General features: G+C 42.6%; 3 protein-coding genes across 3 annotated transcripts; all 3 read left to right on the top strand.

The window, feature by feature from the left end:
• Positions 1–1,671: 1,671 nt before the first annotated feature.
• Positions 1,672–2,454, top strand: LOC117458371 (histone H4). Its single transcript, XM_034098798.1, has one exon. It carries the CDS (start codon positions 1,685–1,687, stop codon positions 1,994–1,996), a length of 312 nt encoding a protein of 103 aa, XP_033954689.1. The 5' UTR covers positions 1,672–1,684; the 3' UTR covers positions 1,997–2,454.
• Positions 2,455–3,472: 1,018 nt separating this feature from the next.
• LOC117458367 (histone H2A) lies at positions 3,473–5,246 on the top strand. Its single transcript, XM_034098793.2, has one exon. It carries the CDS (start codon positions 3,487–3,489, stop codon positions 3,868–3,870), a length of 384 nt encoding a protein of 127 aa, XP_033954684.1. The 5' UTR covers positions 3,473–3,486; the 3' UTR covers positions 3,871–5,246.
• Positions 5,247–19,526: 14,280 nt separating this feature from the next.
• LOC117458369 (histone H2B 1.2-like) lies at positions 19,527–20,363 on the top strand. The gene has a single exon (XM_034098795.2). It carries the CDS (start codon positions 19,546–19,548, stop codon positions 19,924–19,926), a length of 381 nt encoding a protein of 126 aa, XP_033954686.1. The 5' UTR covers positions 19,527–19,545; the 3' UTR covers positions 19,927–20,363.
• Positions 20,364–21,666: the final 1,303 nt, after the last annotated feature.

Below are 21,666 nucleotides of genomic sequence, written 5' to 3'. Positions count from 1 at the left end.
CAGAGTTATTTCCCCTCCTCTGGGAACACGTCGTGTTAAAAGAAACGTAAACGATTACGCCAAGTCGCATTGGGCCTGGCTTTGGGTTCAGCCGTATGTTCTTTTGAAGAGGTTAGAAAAAAAGGAACATTTCAAAAGAAGAGATAAGGACGATTGTGTGTCCATCTTGTTTCTGTTTCCCCCGTCACCTGCCTTCCTGTAAACCATTAACCGGCTGACGTCCATAAAACTCGACTTTATGGAAAGTTTGATGATGGCGGCGGGTCGTAAACGCTAGAGGTTTTTATGGTTACGCTGGCTGTTGCTGCTCACCTTGACACAGTCTGCATGCGAGTACAGCAAGAAGAAGAAAGAAACTACACTCAACACTTCCAACAGCTTCTGTTAGCTTAGCATTTAGCTACAGCAGCTATGCTATGCAGAGAACTTTGTCAAGATAATATTTAACAAAAATGAAACAATATATAAAAGTGACACTAGAGCTGTCAGATATTTAAAGTTCAGTAAAAACTATTAAGTAGAAGCTTTAGGAAGTGCTCCATTGGACTCCTTTGTTTACTTCCTGAACAAGGTGACATCACTAAGGAACACTGGCGATTCTACTGGCTCGCGCTCCAACACATTGTCGTGATCAGAATCAAGTTGTTTGCTTTGGTGTCTGGTCTGCACGTAAACACATCTAACAGGTAGAGAGTACGTCAAAAATATACCGATAATAAAAAGGAATATTTTTATAGGGTAAGAATGTGATTGGTCGACTGCTTGGACATATCCAAGCAGTCGACCAATCACAACAGAGCCGTCCTGCCAACCAGTTCACTTGCAACAAGACACTTGATTGAGTGATGATAACTTAGACCAAGGTCAAAGGTCAATGAAACCATTTATTTTAGAATCAGCTTGAGATCGGTGGAGCTTCCTGAGCAGCGGACGTCTCTATGTTCTCGGGTCGTAAACATTTCTGCATTTAAATGAATGGTTCAGAGTTAGGGTTTGTTTTAATAACGCATTATGTTTCACTGGTATTAAAATCCCTGGAGTCTTGTGAAGTGTGTCTTCCTGTGCCGCGCAGGGTGATGGAAGATTCCTCAGCGGTGGTGTTGTTCACTGCCGCCATCTTGTGTTCAACAACGTGTTGGGAGTTACAACATCACAGCGGATTCAAATATCACATCGCAACCGTTAAATAATACATGTTATCCCAATGTGTATGTAAAGTATTGATCTAGGAAAATGAACACGGAAGGTTGCTCTTAAACTAAAGGAAAATGTTTAGAGTATTCTGTGAGATCTACTCCATTATTGTGTCATTCTTTTAACATAATACATCTTTATTTGGAGAAAACGTGTCATCATAATGACTCAGGATCTATTGGCTGAGATGAACTCAAGAGGGATTTGTTTTGCAGAGAAACCTATTTGTTAAATAATCTTAATTTAAGTTATTATGTAAATCTTACCTCTGATACGGCTTAACGCAGGAAGACGCACAGTCTTGATTAAAATACATTAATTACATTTAAAAGTGGAAGAAACGGTTATATTTAAAAAATAAGAATATAAGCGCTGCTCTTTGTTGGCCCGCCCACTGACCTCTAACACGTCCGCTGACTCGAAATAAAGCCAGCCGCTTCTCATGGTGCCAACATTTATTATTGGTATTCATAACCAATAAGATCACAAAATGTCTGGACGAGGAAAAGGAGGCAAGGGGCTCGGCAAAGGAGGCGCTAAGCGCCACCGCAAAGTGCTCCGTGATAACATCCAGGGCATCACCAAGCCCGCCATCCGCCGCCTGGCTCGCCGCGGCGGAGTGAAGCGCATCTCCGGTCTGATCTACGAGGAGACCCGCGGGGTGCTGAAGGTGTTCCTGGAGAACGTGATCCGTGATGCCGTCACCTACACCGAGCACGCCAAGAGGAAGACGGTGACCGCCATGGATGTGGTGTACGCTCTGAAGCGGCAGGGCCGCACCCTGTACGGCTTCGGGGGATAAGCAGCTGCTGAGCCGCCGACCAAAGGCTCTTTTGAGAGCCGCCCACTCCTCTAACGGAGAACATTCCTCATTTAGTTTATTGGTGGATACAATAAAACGGATTAACATAAAACATCTGATGTGATTTATGATTATAGTAGTTTATTCCCGTGAAGAACACAACACTAGTAACAGCTCTCTCCGGCAGCGGGTCATCTGACCGTCAGATAGCTCGCTGCCACACGAGCAGATTGAGTTCCTCCCTGTCGCGCGCTTCTGTAAATCATACACCATCCTATATGATGCGCTCCTGTAGTATTTCGAGTCTTTTCTATATCACATTTTCTATTGTGTGTTGGATATAACACTTTGTAATTGTTTTCTCTCTATTCCACCTAAAGTATTTTCCTGATGAAAGCGCTGCTGCTTCTGTGAGGAACACATTGCCAAAGTGGGATCAATAAAGTTCATCTGTCTTTAGGGAGGAGGATTTATTTAATTTGTAACAAGTCATTCTGAGTTTAACACCAGGCCATGGCTCCTAAGCCCTAACGATGTTAATTCTTGTTTTATAATTGGTATTTTGATTTTCCCATTGTTCACTTCTTTGACTTCAGTTTATTCTCCCGATGTAGGTCAGCACACTGTTCATTAGCTGTGTCTTCACTAACACACAACTAACACACTAGCTATTTTTAGATGTATTCCATCTTATGATTACATTAATTATTCTTCAACCATGTCAAACACTGAATATTATTAGCCAGTCAGTCTGTATATTATGTTGCCTGGGTCTTTAGGAACACCACTGATATAATTAATGCACGGTGAACGGAATCGAAGAGCTGATAGAATAATGTTGTTTAAGCCATGCTCTAACAATTCAGTTTTTAAAAGCAAAAACATAAATAAATATGAACTCTTGAAGATGACTTGGCTGTATGTTGGCCTGATCTCATTAAGCACAGTTGGAGCTGCCTGTAATGCTTTGTCATAGAATCATAAATGTATAACCTTTTAACAAAAACACGTAAAGTGGTAAAAATCCCTATTATTGGCTAAGTATCATTATATTGTTCTGGCCAGATAGTTCTCCAACATGCTGCTCTTACATCACGCTATTAGTAAATATATAACACTCTTCATCTACCTTTTCATGATAATGTAACACTTGAAGGAACATGTTTACTCGTAGTTCAGTACTTCATACAGTGTGGTATTAATAATATATGTATATTCCTTCTTTTGTACACGCTGAAGGGCCTGAACTCTCACGTTATCCCATATTGTAAAATATATACTGTTTATATTGGTCGAAATCCACACGTTGCTCATCTGACAGAGAGGATACATCATTGTACCAGCGGGAAATATGTCTAAACATGAGCTGCCTTCTGATTGGACGATCGTAGATACGCTCGCTGATGGCCAATCAGAGAGCAGCTGGTGGGTATAAAGAGCCGCTGTGGCGAGCAGAGAGCCACACTTCGTGGAAACCCGAGAAAGCAGATATGTCAGGAAGAGGCAAGACCGGAGGAAAGGCCCGAGCCAAGGCTAAGACCCGCTCCTCCCGGGCCGGGCTCCAGTTCCCCGTCGGCCGTGTCCACCGGCATCTGAGGAAGGGTAACTACGCCCACCGTGTCGGTGCCGGAGCCCCGGTGTACCTGGCCGCCGTGCTGGAGTACCTGACCGCTGAGATCCTGGAGCTGGCTGGAAACGCCGCCCGGGACAACAAGAAGACCCGGATCATCCCCCGCCACCTGCAGCTCGCTGTCCGCAATGACGAGGAGCTGAACAAGCTGCTGGGAGGAGTGACCATCGCTCAGGGAGGCGTGCTGCCCAACATCCAGGCTGTGCTGCTGCCCAAGAAGACCGAGAAGGCCGCCAAGAAGTGAGCACCCTGAACCCGTTTCTACCAACACCAAAGGCTCTTTTAAGAGCCACACACTTCTGTCCAGAGAGCTTTCCTCATCGAACCTGTGCCTCTAGTATATAGTGTTGGACAAACACCGTTTCATTCAACTATTGCCGTTTCTATAGAACTTCCGAACATTCACTACTTAATGTCCGCCATTTTGAGAATACTTTTTACCTACTAAGACAAACACATTGATGTTGCTGATGCTCTTTAGGGTTCATAACCACTTCACAGCCTTTTACAAGTTCACTTTGTGTTTGATCAGTGTAACAATATGAGAATAACACATGTAGTATCTATAGAACTGAATGTATATGGAGAGACGGAACTGTATTGCACGTCTCTCACCCTGATCCCGCTTCAACCGCCTCCACAAAGGCTCCTTTAAGAGCCACACACATACTCTCAAGTGTGTCTATAGCCCAATGTCACACACTTGCCTCTGGACTCGGTTAGTACAGGATATGAGACCGAGCCCTCTGTCCTTGGAGCCTCACATACTCCACTTTCTCCTGGTGGTGTTTTTACATCATTGTTAAATGTAATAACTGTACATATTATATTAAAGAGCAGTTAAACATGAACTAAGCAGCTGTACGCATGAATAATAATGACCTGCTGCAGAAGAGAGAAATACAGTTCCTTTATTTGTGATTATATTCGATAAAATATGAAATCACAAAGTTTTAATCTGGGTTTCCAAACAGTCTGTAAACCATCACATCAACTTTAATGTCAGTCTTTCAGTTTGTGTGAACAGAGAGATCGAAATACCGATTCCTCCAATCCAGAGGAATACAAATATATATATACAAATGTGTATATAAATATATATACACAATCTATTCATGTTTTCACGATGCTCATATTGCTGCTAATATAGATGTTTAATATACTTTAATACTTGTCACTTTAAGCGTATATCAGGGTCTTTACCGATATATAAAAAGTTACCTGGAAATTAAAAAACCATGTCTTCTATTCTCCAAAACTGCTCAAAGGGTGATTTGCTTTGCGCATGCTCAGTACCCAGCCAATCCCTTGCGAGCAACAGCACAGTCTGATTTGCATCAGATGAATATAAATAGCCCACGCTGTGTCTCGGTGACTTCATTCTAGAGATGGCAAATCCGGATCATTTTATGGACTCGGAGTCTTCTGAGTCAATCATTGAAGAGATCCGGATCATACGAGTCATTTGAGTCATATGAGTCAGCATGACCAAGACCGTAGAAATCCTACCGGTGAAACCGAAAAGTTGTTGCATTTAACCAGCACATTAAACTAACGTTACATTAACCTCCGCTACACAGTGTCTTTTGCTTTAATAAAACATGTGTGTGTGTGTGTGTGTGTGCATTTTAAAAAATAAGTGTTTTGCATTATATGTATATAGTTATTTTAATATGTTCCTGTACTTAAGCTAATTTTGCACAATTGTGTTTTCATTTAATAATAATAATAATAATATAATAATAATAATTGTATAATTACATTTTATATATTCTAACTGTTTTGCAATTTTCTATCATTTGTTTCTTTTTGTGTGCCATGTTCAAAATAAACGAGTTTCCAAGTAAGATCCTTATTGGAAATGCAGATATTATTACAGGAGACTGTTGCACAACATGACCATTTTGTTAGAAGTCTACACTGAAACTTAATTTAGAGCCGGAAAAATCGCGGGATCCGTGAATCCAGGTCAATGATCGAGAGAGACCAGTAGCCTACGAGGACTCAGAGCCGTAACTTATAGCAGGCAGCAGATCCAGAGATCCAGCAGACTCGTCCCCATGCACGAATCTACAGCAGACTCAGCCCCTCCTCCGGCTCGCACGGCTCCCGCGAGTCCCACGGCTCCCGCGAGTCCCACGGCTCCCTCGACGAGTCGCAGCAGACTCAGAGATTTGCGGACTCACGGCTCACGGCTCACTCACGGCTCACGGCTCACGGCTCACTCACGGCTCACGGGACTCTCGCGGGAGCCGGAGGAGGGGCTGAATTTGCTGTTGATTCGTGCATGGCGACGAGTCTGCTGGATCTCTGGATACAACAACGTTGTAATGTGATTGTACACGTTATAAAGAGAGTAAAGAGTGACGCAATTTATAGTTTTAATTGTTACGTCACATCAGGTGTAGGACTCAAAGGACTCGGGTTAATCGAGAGGGAGACTCGTCACGACCGGCTCATTACTAGGATCCGGGTTAATGATCCGGATGAATCATGACTCGCCCATCTCTACATCTACGTGTACAAGGTGATGAAGCAGGTGCACCCCGACACCGGCATCTCCTCCAAGGCCATGGGCATCATGAACTGCTTCGTGAGCGACATCTTTGAGCGCATCGCCGGGGAGGCCTCCCGCCTGGCTCACTACAACAAGCGCTCCACCATCACCTCCAGGGAGATCCAGACCGCCTGCTGCTGCCCGGAGAGCTGGCCAAGCACGCCGTGTCTGAGGGCACCAAGGCCGTGACCAAGTACACCAGCTCCAAGTAAACCTGATGGACCGACAACTCTTTTGAGAGCCACCCACTACTTCTATAGATGTGTTCCTCGGTTCAGAATAAGTGCACACCTTGATGCTTAATCCAAGGACCCTCATCTGAAACCCCTTAAATATGAAATGCATGTTTCTCACATGTTAATAGTTTACTGAGCCTCGTTACAGCTCGCCCCACGATGGCTCCGTTAAAACCAAGTGGCAAACTCTGGGGAAGAGCCGGGAAGCCAATACGGAAGTGTCACACACTGCAGTTCATATATTGGCCGCTAGGGACTGGCTGCAGAAAGGAGCAATTTCCATAGACCCCCATGTTAAAATGTCCAACTTTACAACAGAAAAAAATATGTTTCTACCCATGGCTCCATACATTTTTATTATCGATATAGTTAGATTCCACCTTCATGATTATGGATCTGTGAGTGAATTGTTTTCTAACGCGACCCTTTTATTTATATTAGGTCTTAAAGTGTGTGCATAAATTAGGGCGTGGTCACATTGAGTGACGGCTCTGTCCAGTGACTGCTGCTGCTAGCTTCTCGTCTCTCTGCTAGCTGCTCCGTGAAGCTACAGGGACTCTGCCTTCTCAGCTCATCCAGGAAACACAACTTGTAGCCGGCCGTGGTTGTTTGTTCTTCATGCTTATATATCGGACTATTGTGACTCGCTCTGCCGTTAAAACAGACGGTGCATGCGGTAAGTAAAATTCGAGTCCTTTATTTATGTGTTAATGATTTTAATCGGCTACGTAATGAATGGTAAGGCTTGGGTTAGCATGTAAGCTAGTGGTAGCTACATCGGTGCAAACAATGCTAATCGTAGCCTCCAAGTTAAAATAATAGACTGTATATATATATATATATATTAGGGCTGTCAAGTTAACACGTTAATAACTCGTTAACGCAAACAAAAATTAACGCCACTTTTAACGCGATTAACGCATGTGTATTTTCTTTCCTCGGCCGCCCCGTAGTTTCAGAGCATCGAGTTTAAAATACCATCTACAAGCTGATGCTGACAGCCCCGCTCCTGCCGCCCGCTTGAGGCAGACCACACTTCATTCATTGAGTTGTACATTGGGAGATACATGCTTGACAGAGAGTGATGAGATACTTCACGATGATGAACTTGAGGTTGGTGCATTGGTCCAAACGTCAGAGAACTTGCATAAAGTTATAGAACAGAAACTGGCATTTATTTTATTAAAACTTGAAAACTGTTTCCATGTACCAGGCTCTGCCATTGATGAGCTGCTAAATGAGTTGCACTATTTGATTAGTTCTTCTCTGGTGCCAGTATCCAACAACATTCTAGCTGGTTTCTTCAGTAACCATAACTTGCAAGTTGACCAATTGCTCATTAATGAGTTGGGCTGTACACTTTGTGCGTCCAACCCTCTGTCAAAAGCGTTACAAAAGGAAGGACCTTTAGCCACTGCTTTTACGAGGAAGCAATACTACAAGGATCATTTCAATATTGTTGATCCAGTTCAGTAGATACTTGATGCAAAGACTAAAAGAAGTTTTCAGTATGTCCCTTTGCTAAAGGTTTTACATCAGCTACTTAATCAAAATGATGTGCTTAGCAGGGTTGTTGAAAAGAGAAGAGAGCAACAGGTAGTGAGTGACCACCTTCACTATAAATCTTTTGAAGATGGCCAGTACTTCAAGAACAATGATTTTCTGTCAGGGGGGGAACTGAGAATCTCGATCTGTCTATACGTAGATGACTTTGAAGTCTGCAACCCACTCGGTACTTCACGTAAAACACACAAACTCTGTGCTGTCTATTGGATTTTGGGAAATGTGCCTCCTGGCAGCCATTCCTCTTTGACCTCGATATACCTGGCTCTTTTATGTAGAAGTGATGACGTGAAGACCTTTGGCTATTGCAAAGTATTTGAACCATTACTCCAAGACTTTGTTACATTGGAGCGGCAGGGTGTTTTTGTCTCACAACTGGGTACATTTGTGAAAGGGACACTTCAGTGTGTCGTGTCAGACAACCTTGCAGCACATGGAATAGCTGGATTTGTGGAAAGTTTCTCAGGCCCATATGCCTGTAGGTTTTGTACAGCTCAGCGAGCTGAAACTCAGGTTAAAGAAGTGAAATCGGGTGCATTTACCCCAAGAAACAAGGAGCTTCATCAAGTCCATATTAATACTGCACAGGCAAAAGGAGGTAGCTTTTTTGGTGTAAAAAAAGCGTGTATTTTCACAGAAAGACTTGCCCATTTCAGTGTCACATCAGGGTATCCTCCTGATGTTGTCCATGATCTGTTTGAGGGCATAGTCCCAGGAGAGCTTGCACTGTGCCTTGGTGTGCTTATTTCCAAAAAGTTTTTTACGCTTGAAAACCTCAACAAGAGCATCAAAAACTTTCCATACAAGTGGGGGGACAAAAAAAACCGACCTCATTTGGTCCCAGTTAGTTTTGTCCGAAACAAAAGAATTGGTGGCAACGCGCACGAAAATGGGTGTTTATTGAGGTTATTGCCGTTTATGATTGGGCAGTCGATCCCCGAAGACGAACCAGCTTGGAAAGTGATTCTAGACTTGAAACATGTTGTAGAGCTTGTTGTTGCACCTATCCACTGTGAGGAGTCTGTGGCATATTTAGAGTTTAAAATCTCAGAGCACAGACGGAGATACCAAGAGGTATTTCCAGATCAGCGACTCTTGCCAAAACATCACTTTTTGGAACATTACCCGGAAATGATTAAGCTGTCCGGCCCCATTGTGATGTTTTGGACGTGCGTTTTGAGGCCAAGCACAGTTATTTCAAACATGTTGTAAGACACACAAAGTGTTTCAAGAACATTACACTGTCTCTGGCAAATAAGCACCAGCTGATGATTGGCTATCACATGCACACAAGGAGTAATGAGAGGTCAGCCTTTGACGTGTCAAACGTCTCAACAATCCCATTAGATATCATGAAAGAAGACATAGCACTTCAACTAAGTCAGAGATACACTAACCTCACAACAGTCACGCTAGCACACATTGTCTCTAGCAATGGCATTGAATATAGAATTGGAATGCTTCTTGTGCTGGATCAGTAGGTGGACTGCCTCAATTTGCAGAAATACTTCAAATGTGTATATTGAAAAACACATTGATCTTTATATGCAGAAAATTGTCTCCATGGTACAGGGAGCACTACGGAGCATTTGAGCTCCAGTCATCTTCAGCCAGAGAGATTGTGTTGGCAGAGTTAAGTGAACTGACTGACAACTATCCCCTGAGTGACTACAAGTGTGGAACCCTCCGAATGGTCACCCTTAAAAGATACATACACATGTCAGGTAATTATCCTTTAATTTTTATTTGACTTTGACTGAATGTCTTCATGGGATTGTGGGTAAAATAAGACACAGAATATAAATTAAAAACATCTGGGGTTTGGAGTCAGAAACAAGTGAGGTTAGGTTTACAGAAATAATAAAACACAACTCTACACGGATGCTGGCGTACCCTAACTAAATCTATGCATGCTAGTTAATCAAGTCAAGTTGCATTTTGTAACCTTTGCAATATACATTTGAAACTGCCGACAATTCAAATCAGTCTGCAGTTTAATTGAACTACCAAAAATGATAATGCTGCCTTAATGTTTACTTTGGCTTTATTAGTACACACATGCAAGAATCATTAAAATATAAATATTTACACAACACATAATTAAATATGTTACTAAAGTTAAAAGAATACTTCCATCACACTAACCCAGTGCTTTCAATGCCTATGATACCTCTACTGATGATGACTGGACTGTATTACCTGCTGTTTAAAAAATATATATCTTCTTCTGTCTTTTCTTTAGAGTAACCTCTTGACAAGTATGGCCACTTCTGCAGTGCTTTGCATCATTCTAGGAGAAAATGACTCTGCAAAAGTAACCCTGCCTTTGGGAATATCAAGCTCTGTTGAGGATCTTCAAAGTGAGATTAAGAGACAATGTGAGGTGTTTGGAGACTTTAGACTGCAATACAAGGACCTTGATTTTGATGAGTTTATAAACCTTACCTCCACCTCAGACATTCAAAACAAGGGGAAAATCAAAGTAATTTACCCCCCAAGTGCTTTATCTACAAGCAGTCCTGGCTTCTCTGCACGGACATCCTGCCAGGATGAGATCAATTCAATCTCATCTGTGGACACTGATCTTCCCTCATCTTCTGATTCCTCGTCAACATCATCCCTCAGAAGTGCGCCATGGCCAAACGCCTTTCCTGTGCCGGAGTTTGTCTATGATGTTGAGATCCAACTCCAGCGTGCCAATAGTGACTTTCAAAGTAATGGTACCCTCTTCAGTCCTAATCCAAGAATGAAGTCAGATATTCTTGAAACTTTGGCTTCACAGATTGTGAAATATAAAGCATATTCCTCAAGTGCTGAATTTGATTCGGCAGCTGAAGCACTTGTGAAAAAGCACCCATGTTTAAGGGAGCAAGGCTTACTGGCTTTTATGGTTGGAAGATCAGTTTGAAATTCAAGATGGGAAACTACCGCACTAAGCTGCGCAACATTGGATGTTCAGAGCTGACTGTCAATTCTTTAAAGCGTCAACAGGATGATCAACGCACATCTCGCAATCAAGTGAAGAAACCTAAAAGAGCGGAGGTTAACTACTATCCAGACTATCCAACAGGACAAACCAAACAGAGCCTAGAGGAAGAGAGGCTGGCACTACTGTCCGAGGCACATAAGAACAATAACCAACAGGTGGTGAAGGATCAAATGGAGAGGACATTTGCCTATAGGCGTCATGAGGTGATTGAAGACAAGCCATTCATTGCCGAATTCAAAAGAAGGTGGCCGGCTCTCTTTTCTGAGCGTGAGGTCAGTCATATATTTTGTTGATAACTTAATTATTATATTTGACAAGGGGGTTCAATTTAAAAAAACATTTTACCAATAGTGAATATTGTTTATCATAAATCAATTTGAATCCTTGTACATGTGATGCAGTTTGCCAGAAAACATTAGGGCAAATGCGTCCAAAGTCTGGCCACATGCACTTATGTTTGTCATTGGAACCTGACTACAGAATCATACTAAGAAATTAACCTAACTTTCATGTTAAATAATAGCTTTGAGAAAAATAATTATTCTATATTTTCATTATTTTATCATTCTTACAATGCTTTGACAAAAAATCATCAGGAAGTTAAAAAAAAAAGTCATGGCTGAATTATTCCATTAACTTTTACTGTGGCGCTGCAGCCAACGAGAACATGTGTTGATTTTATGATTTGATCTGCGTTTGTCTTAAATGTTTGTAGGTGGAAGCCGAGTTTGCTCGCATCACCACTGTCCCACTGAGATCGAAGTTCATGCAGCAGCTAGATCACCACTCCTCCAAGCTGTTAAGGATTTTCCAGAAACAGGGGGGGGGTGCCGCTGGGCAGAAAATAAGGAATATCATGGCAGAATACGACAAGGTGTGTTATCTCACAAATGCCTGGTTATTAGAATATTTGGTTTGTTTAAATTCATTTTATTGTATTTATTGTGCAGTTGTATTACTTAAGCATGCAGTAAAATATTGGAGACATGTGGCCGATGGAAGACATTTTAAGTCATGTTCACACAAAGTTTAAAATGTACTTGATCACGTCATTTTCAAAATGAAAATGAATAAATTAATTGTATTTTCATCTAAATAGATATGCATATTTGTGTACCTTTTCTGTGGAATGTAGTAATACATAGTGTTTCATGAATACAAATTCACATCAGTTAGTCTTTAAAGCAGAAGTTTGGCTTTTTTGAATTGCAATAATTTGATTTACTGTGCTGTAGATGGTAGTGAAAACATGATTATACTGAAACATATTTCTAAGATTATCATAATGCTTAGTTCCCAGTTAAATAAATACAGTGTCTTGGATTATAACATAAATACTTTTAAAGTACAACTCACTACCTAGTAATAACCAAACACTTGCATTCCAGGTGCTTCTTGTGGTATGAGAACTTGTACTCCAGTTGAATGCACATTCGGCCCTTCATAATAAAATGCACTTAGACACTGCCTGTAAATGTAAAAAATGGTATGAAGTTGCATGTAGCTTGTGCATTAATGCATCTAGTGTTAAATGCTGCACAATGTAAAAATACTATTCCCCCACTTACGCATTTCCCTTGTCCTTTGTTACAGAATGACGCCATCGAGACAAGGAGAGCCTGCGTTATAAAAGCACTAATTGTGTACCTTAATGAAGACCCCGAAAGCCTGATTAGAGAGTACCTCGTAAGCAGAGATGGGGTCGTTACTAAAAAAAAGTAATATATTACATATTACATATTACTTTAAAAAAAAGTAATATATTACACTACTTCGTTACTCTCTACATAAAGTAATTCGTTACTTTACTCGTTACTTTACTCGCAGGGCCGGCCCGCCCCTCCCTACAGGCAGATCACGCAGACTGCTAAAGTTTCAAATGTTCTCTTTAGTTCAGTTTCCATTGTCGCATCAGACTGATCCAGATAGCTCCTGAATGTTTTCCTATCTGACCGTGGCTGTCCTCTGTCTCCTGCTATCTGGCCGTGGCTGTCCTCTGTCTCCTGCTATCTGACCGTGGCTGTCCTCTGTCTGACCGTGGCTGTCCTCTGTCTCCTGTCATCTGACCGTGGCTGTCCTCTGTCTCCTGCTATCTGTATATTTTGCGCAGTCTATCTCTGCTCACGCTGTTGCGTCAGCGTGTTCTCCTGCGTGTTGGCCATGTGTTGCACTGGAGCCAGACTTCAGCCGAGCACGTACGAACTGCGCATGCGTGAGTGGCAATAACTCTCCTTACCAGCAGGCAGCGGTAGTGTGTATTCGTCATTCAAAACAAGCAACAACCGGAAAACAGAGAAGAAGAACTACGTGTGTGTGATATAAATAAACAACAGCTATGTGCGTTAGCTTCACCTAGCATGTGTTCTTTGCAGGTGTTTGTTGAGGTTTGATTATGACTGATTTTAGAAAGTAACGAAGTAACGCGTGTCGGGGCGATGTTAGTAACTGTAGTGTGATTACTGGATTATAAAAGTAGCGCGTTACACTACTCCGTTACCGACAAAGTAATATTATTACGCGTTACAAAGTAACGCGTTACACCCAACTCTGCTCGTAAGTATTTGTGCCTCTGCTTTCCACCATCCGGAAACAAAAAAAGTGATTTATTTCGTACTTTTTTGAGCTGGTTTTAAACAAACTAATGGCACCACAGGTTTGAAAGAGCAATCGGAAAATAATCCATATGCATGCATAGTAAAATTCCCTTTTTCAAACAAACTATCAACAGCAGTTTGTCGACCGTTGCTTGAAACTGTTGAGTTTCTCAAATTTTGAAGTTTTGCAAAACCATTTTCATATCCATGGTTAACTAAATACCCACAAGCCCCTAGCAGATACCCCAAGCCCCTAGCAGATACCCCAAGCCCCTAGCAGATACCCCCAAGCCCCTAGCAGATACCCACAAGCCCCTAGCAGATACCGTCAGCAACTAGAAAAGCTACACCCAATGTAGCCTGCAGGCATGCTTATCTGGGAGCTGTATATGTTACTTAGAAAAAGTGTTGCTTTTTTCCCTTGTGTGTGTAAGTCTGGCTGATGGTCTATTTTTTCTGCCTTTTAGGATGTTGAGACTGACCAGTGTGTAAATGAGATGGTCTTGGGAATCTTCGCCATAAAGAAGGAAGGTGCAGAGCCAACAGATTCCCTCGCAGATGTGGGGATTGTAATTGAAGGTGTGGAAGTGCTGAACGATCTTCAAAACATTGCGAACGCACTGGCAATTTTATTTGGACTCACATATGCATTGGACTTGAGCTATCCAAAAAACCTGAGATGCACGTTTTGAGGTTCTTCAAAAAATCCTGATGGAAATGGATGTTCGCCAACAAAGGCTCAAGTGCTGAAAAACAAACTGTTTGAATGAACTATTTGAACACTACAAGTGGAACGCTTTGAAACGTCACGTTGGAAATCTTGGAGCGGGGGTTTTATCCAAATATTTCGGAGGGAATTTTATCTATGGAACTGAATCTTACTGAATAGGAATGTTACAAATGATTCATGTCGGACAGTTTGTACGTACAAGTTGCAGTTTGGGCTATGTGGTTAAAACATGGAGCTATTTTGAAAATTGTTGTTGCTTGCTAAATGTTGTGCAACTTTTTCTATTAAGGTGATGGCAAACTAATTCTGTATATTTACCAAGTCAATAATATACTACCGTATCCAGCTAAGAGCAACATTAGCATGGAAATGTCTGTTCTGACAAGTGTGTTTCTAATATTTACTCATCTTTTAGCTCTGTTTTGGTCTCAATACTGTTGAAGGTTATCTCGCTCCTCGGCTGCTGGATGTTTAGTTTTCCTCTCCAGCGTGTTGCTAATGTTGGGGGCCAGGTGCTTCATCGCCCGCTTAATGATAAACGTGGAGGGAATTGAGTGTATCAGCTGGCTTGCCGAATTTTTTGGGATTTAATGTGAAGAATTAGACGACACCAAACAGAAAATATGCTATAAAACCAAAACAATAATCTAGAAAACTATGGTTTCCGGTTTTCATTATCTCCATAGCAACAGTTGATGACGAGAGACATTTATAAACGTTTTACACATTTTGTAGTTTACTTTTCTATTTTTGTGACGATTTACATGCGATGTTTAGTTGCAGTTTGGGCTATATGTGGTTAAAAGATGGTGCTCTTTTGAACATTTTTGTTGCTAGCTAAATGTTGTGCAACTTCAACCTTTTGTGTTTGTTGATAAGACGTGATACAAAGAAGTCTTTAAGGGTTTCCATGATTTTAAACCTGGTTGCCTATGGTTATATCACGTTTGATGTGAAATAAATGTATTTTTTTCACTGAACAAAAGTCAATTAATTTGAATTTACTTAACTACACTTCGTGGAATTTGTTGACATAGTCTGGTTTAGTAAGTGAACTTAAAATGACTTCCATTATAGCAATGAATAACAGTTAAGTAACACGGAATGCAATAGTTTCCAAAATGATTTAAGTTGTAACTACAAATTAAAGTTAAGTTGATCTTACTAAATACAGTTGAGTATAGCAGATCTTACTTTAAAGTAAAATGAATATAGGTGAGTTAAATTGGTATTATATAATATCTTTATGTTGGCATTAATAAAAAAAAACAAGTATGTCTAAAGAAAGTGCACTGTTGATGTAATATTGCTCAGTTAAGTTAGCTGGACACAGAGCTATTAATTAAATCCAGGGTGACCGGGTATTGTTCAAGTTAATTAACACGGTCGTGTTGGCTGAACATAAGTTAGTTATATTCTTCTTACTAGTGTTATTTAATTATAACCTACTCAACTCAGTTTCATGGAATTTGTTGACATAACTTTATTAAGTAAGTCCAAGAAATTATTTTTTTGAGTGTGGCGGGGGTCGTCAGGTTCCAACGTGAGGTGTAGATGTAACGTTCTTGCCGTCTGAAGTCACTGTTGATAATTATACTATCAGTTTCTTTCTATTTTAAGTGTTTACAAATGCACACAATTGTTACATGAGCACACACTATTTATATCCTAGTTATGTTGCTCTCAGAGTGCATCAGATTAATGGATTTCAATTTTCAAATATATCCTGAAATTGTAAACAAAAACAAAAAATCCCAAACAATGTGTGACAGTTGAATCATGTATTACACAGTAATAGTAGGCTATTACCTTTTAATAGTTTATTTTACAATAATCATATGGAGATACCAACTGAAATGGTTGTTTCACTCCTGCATATGTTTAAAGTGAATTTGGTGAAACTTGATTTAAATTAGCATAGTTTAAAAGCTAACTGATCCTTTGTGCCTCGAGCCTCCAGTAGTGTTCCCAGCTCTTGAACAACTCTCTGCCTGCTGGCTGCAGACAGAGAGTTGTGTGGGGGGCAGAGTTGGGTGTAACGCGTTACAAAGTAACGCGTTACACCCAACTCTGCTCGGCTGAAGTCTTTGCGGTGTCTGGTTAACATACATGGCCAACACGCAGGAGAACACGCTGACGCAACAGCGTGAGCAGAGATAGACTGCGCAAAATATACAGATAGCAGGAGACAGAGGACAGCCACGGTCAGATAGCAGGAGACAGAGGACAGCCACGGTCAGATAGCAGGAGACAGAGGACAGCCACGGTCAGATAGCAGGAGACAGAGGACAGCCACGGTCAGATAGCAGGAGACAGAGGACAGCCACGGTCAGATAGCAGTAGACAGAGGACAGCCACGGTCAGATAGCAGGAGACAGAGGACAGCCACGGTCAGATAGCAGGAGACAGAGGACAGCCACGGTCAGATAGCAGGAGACAGAGGACAGCCACGGTCAGATAGCAGGAGACAGAGGACAGCCACGGTCAGATAGCAGGAGACAGAGGACAGCCACGGTCAGATAGCAGGAGACAGAGGACAGCCACGGTCAGATAGCAGGAGACAGAGGACAGCCACGGTCAGATAGCAGGAGACAGAGGACAGCCACGGTCAGATAGCAGGAGACAGAGGACAGCCACGGTCAGACAGCAGGAGACAGAGGACAGCCACGGTCAGATAGCAGGAGACAGAGGACAGCCACGGTCAGATAGCAGGAGACAGAGGACAGCCACGGTCAGATAGCAGGAGACAGAGGACAGCCACGGTCAGACAGCAGGAGACAGAGGACAGCCACGGTCAGATAGCAGGAGACAGAGGACAGCCACGGTCAGATAGCAGGAGACAGAGGACAGCCACGGTCAGATAGCAGGAGACAGAGGACAGCCACGGTCAGACAGCAGGAGACAGAGGACAGCCACGGTCAGATAGCAGGAGACAGAGGACAGCCACGGTCAGATAGCAGGAGACAGAGGACAGCCACGGTCAGATAGCAGGAGACAGAGGACAGCCACGGTCAGATAGCAGGAGACAGAGGACAGCCATGGTCAGATAGGAACACATTCAGGATCTGGATCAGTCTTATACGACAATGGAAACTGAACTAAAGAGAACATTTGAAACTTTAGCAGTCTGCGTGATCTGCCTGCAGGGAGGGCCGGCCCTGCGAGTAAAGTAACGAATTACTTTATGTAGAGAGTAACGAAGTAGTGTAATATATTACTTTTTTTTAAAGTAATATGTAATAGGTAATATATTACTTTTTTTTAGTAACGACCCCATCTCTGGTGGGGGGGTAGGCTGAATACATGGACGTGGTTCTCTCTCATCATATTTAAAAAGTCGATGTTGGACACATGCGAGGTGTGACCATCAACAAGGAGCAGATGAGTCGTGGATCATTTCTTGGAAGGCTTTGCAGAAACCTATTCCCCCGTTCTGTGAACAAGTCACTATCCAGCCATTATCGGACATCTTTACGGAGGTGTTCTTCGGAGCCCCGGAGAGCCATTCTGCCTTCATCCGCTTGCCTTTGAACATAATCATCGTGGGTCCATCGTGGGTCCATACCACCAGCAGCATGATGCAGCCAGAAGGTGGTGGTTTGACCTCTCTCTCCACCAGTGACCTCAGGACAGGGCGCCCCGACTTCTGCAACCATGTGGCCTGGGACATTTCCCAACCCAGGGTCTCAATTGTGTCCTTACACTTTTCAAACCACTTCTTCACAACAGTGGGGTTGAACCCTCTGGTTTGCGCATGCTCCACCGTCACCACCTGCGTGGCCACACCCTGAACCGTTTCCTTCAGATCTGACTTTCTGAGCTGCAGAATACGGTATATCTGTTATTTATGCTGTCTATAAAATACAATGGGTCAAAAATCACTATCAACGAAACAAGAATTGCTGAAACGAAATTATAATTAATTCACCGACGCCATTTTATTTTGTAAGAGCTCAAATATACAGAGTATAATATGAATGGAAGCAGTGGTATGCTTCTTTGTCTGTTATACTTAGCATATTTAATATGTGGTACATTTCTTGATTATTAATGTAATCCTTGTTGCCATGGCAGCACAACTTAACTCCGGGTCTGTGTATACCGTGTGCAACTGTTGACATGTCAAAAGCATTAACTGTGGGCTATACAGTATTTACACATTATATATTTTCTGTCTTCAATTGTAAATGTTATTCGGGGTTTTATTACACATGAAGGAACCTCTAATCATCAAAGCTTTAGGATAAAGCCTGCGCGAATTAGATAATCAATATTTAAAAGAAACTAAATGTGTTGGAGGATGATGTGGAGGCTGCAGCCTTGGCCCCGCCTCGCAGCCTTCCCGCTGTCCGTCCTCTCTTACGTCCGCAGTGAATATCTAAACACCGCCGCCGCCCACACTACATGAAGACTTTCCTTTGCTCTGTGTCCTTCAAGGTCCCTCATGGTCGAGTCAAATATCAAACACTTGAGAGGTGAACACTATACAACTTAATATCTCTAAAACAGGACACTAACTTACAAAGAAGTATTTAACATTTCATCTTGTTGTTCACCGTTCCTTATCTGTTAACCGAGATGAGTATTTTAGTTCTATATATCAGACCCCACGGTGGATTGTGGCAGCGGGGGTCCTGTGGGTGTTGTCCTCAGTGATCTGGATGCATGTCTGATATGTTTGGAAGGCGCTTTGAACACTTGGGAGAGCCCTAAAGTAAATACCATGAATTATTAAGTCCTAATGTTTTTCAATGGTCAGGAAAGTATTCCTCAGAGCATCATTATTGGTTCTCTGAAACGCCATCCATTTATTTCCACACTTCACGTCCACTCCGTAGGTGTTAGCGTGCACGCAGAACCACAGGCACGTGGTCTTTGAGTGTGCGTGATCCAGCCTGTGTACAACCTGCGGGTAATGACAACATGTGTTGACTTCATTCAAACTCTGGAATGATCCATTGGCTTTTATAACAATGTGTGTTCGGGTGCCTGGTGGGAAGAAGAAGCATTGCATTAGTCTGTGTTGTTAAGTCAAGTTGGTAAGAGGCATGCTAGCTAGATAACTGAAGAAAACTGCTCCCAGCATTCTTTTCTGCGCATGCTCAGTCCACCTCAGAACACGCTACACCTACCTCGGGTAACGACCAATCCGATGCGAGCAACAGCGCAGTGATATTTGCATAGGGTGGATATAAATAGACCGCTCTGCCTTCAGCTCTCACTATCTCCATCAGACCTCAACCTGCAGTCATGCCTGCAGACGCACCCCCCGTCAAAGCGGCCAAGAAGGGCTCCAAGAAAGCCGTCACCAAGACCCCCAGCAAGACCGGCAAGAAGAGGAGGAAGTCCAGGAAGGAGAGCTACGCCATCTACGTGTACAAAGTGATGAAGCAGGTGCACCCCGACACCGGCATCTCCTCCAAGGCCATGGGCATCATGAACTGCTTCGTGAGCGACATCTTTGAGCGCATCGCCGGGGAGGCCTCCCGCCTGGCTCACTACAACAAGCGCTCCACCATCACCTCCAGGGAGATCCAGACCGCCGTCCGCCTGCTGCTGCCCGGAGAGCTGGCCAAGCACGCCGTGTCTGAGGGCACCAAGGCCGTGACCAAGTACACCAGCTCCAAGTAAACCCTGATGGACCAACAACACAACGGCTCTTTTGAGAGCCACCCAACTCGTCCAGAGAGCTCCTCCTGTTCCACTGAAACTACAGAAATGACTTATTACACTAATGTTGCTCACTTTGACACAGTGCTTGGAAGGAGCCACTCGATCAACTATAAGATCCCTTCCTGTTCTAATATGACCAGATAAGCTTCTCTAGAAAGGACACCCTTTATCAAAGGGGCCTCGTGCTTTGTGGAGGAGAAGTCCCACCCCAGGATCTAAATGTTATTCACACGGCATCCTAAATATATAGTTTCCATTCATGCCCATTGTTTACAACTCAAACACTACAAAAGCAATCCAAGTAATGTCTGAAATATAATCAAGTTCTCTCTCAAATGTGAATATTTACTAAAATCCTGCATTTATATAAAAAGTTGTCCCAAAATAAACTGTTACATTTCTCACCAAGTCTTAAAATACGGTTCAAGTTAAACTTTGATTATGTAAGAGTTATTTCTCATTCCATTTGGGAAGCCAACACGATGGAAAACTATTCCGTTACTTTTCACTTTTGTTCACACAAAGTAAAATTCACTTCAGAACATCTGTGTTGAGAACAAACTAATAATAGTTGAATAGGAACTCTCCTCCTCCTGAAACACAGGACAGAGACTTAAAGGGCGAGCTGGAGTTCAGCCTTTCATTCGGTTTAAACTTATTAACTCAGATGTTATTGCGAAGGTAATCGAGCCAACAACCATTCCTATAACAATCTGACAGCATAACATTTTATCAACTTCCATTCCTAAAGGTATAAACGGAACTAAAATAACAAAAGGCCATAATATAGTTTGTTACTATGCCGATAAATAAAGTTCATAACATTGTGATGAAGGCAAAGTGACCAAACGGATCGTTATGGATGACTTGACTGTATTTTGCTTTAGTTCAATAGTTCTGCCACCAAGAGGTTTGATGCCTCGGTCACATAAGAAGGCAACTTTGAGAGTCAACAATGTCCATGAAGAATGTATATATATATATATATATGTATATTTTCAAATCCCTTTCCGCTCCTTGGAGGCGGTGACCGCCTTCAGGATGAGCTCCGCGGCGCCGGGACCAACCTTCATGGCCGGCTTGGTGGCCTTCTTCTTCGGGGACTTAGCTAGTGCCTTTGCCGGGGCGGCGGGTGCTGCGCTGGGGACTTCTTCTGCCATGATGCTCTCAGGAACACAAGTCAATGAGACTGAAGGGGAAAGCTCCGATTCACAGAGAGGCTCTTAAACGCAGCATGAGAACCGTAGAGACTCAACTCAGCAGGAACCCGCGTTGTGCTTTTTCTTCAACAACACACGAACACAAAGCACTTCTAAATGAACATCCAGAGGGCCATGCTGTATCGGGCACATGGTGAACACGTTCCTCTTCGTGTACAAGTCAAATACAGTGTGTACATGTATTGTGTTTTGATGCGGAAGACTATAAACCTGCTCTCACTGCTGCAATGAGAGGGCTGCACGGAGACTGTGTCCTCTGACTTCTCTCCTAAATGCTTAAACATACTTTATAACTTCATTGTTATTGTTCATATGGAGAGAGTAAGTGTTCGTTTAGAACCCTGAAATAAAACCAGGCCGCTCTGATGAGTACATCCGGGTGAACTAGAGGTTATTGAGGGATCTGCAAACATGCTGAGTTCTGGTGACAGATGATCACGAGACCAAATATTACCTTTATCTGTTTTAAAGGAAAGCC

The sequence above is a fragment of the Pseudochaenichthys georgianus genome, chromosome 14 (genome assembly GCF_902827115.2).
Source record: "Pseudochaenichthys georgianus chromosome 14, fPseGeo1.2, whole genome shotgun sequence".
In the NCBI taxonomy this organism is placed as follows: domain Eukaryota; kingdom Metazoa; phylum Chordata; class Actinopteri; order Perciformes; family Channichthyidae; genus Pseudochaenichthys; species Pseudochaenichthys georgianus.
The sequence above is the reverse complement of the archived record's forward strand: the minus strand, read 5'-3'. Positions and strand labels throughout refer to the sequence as shown.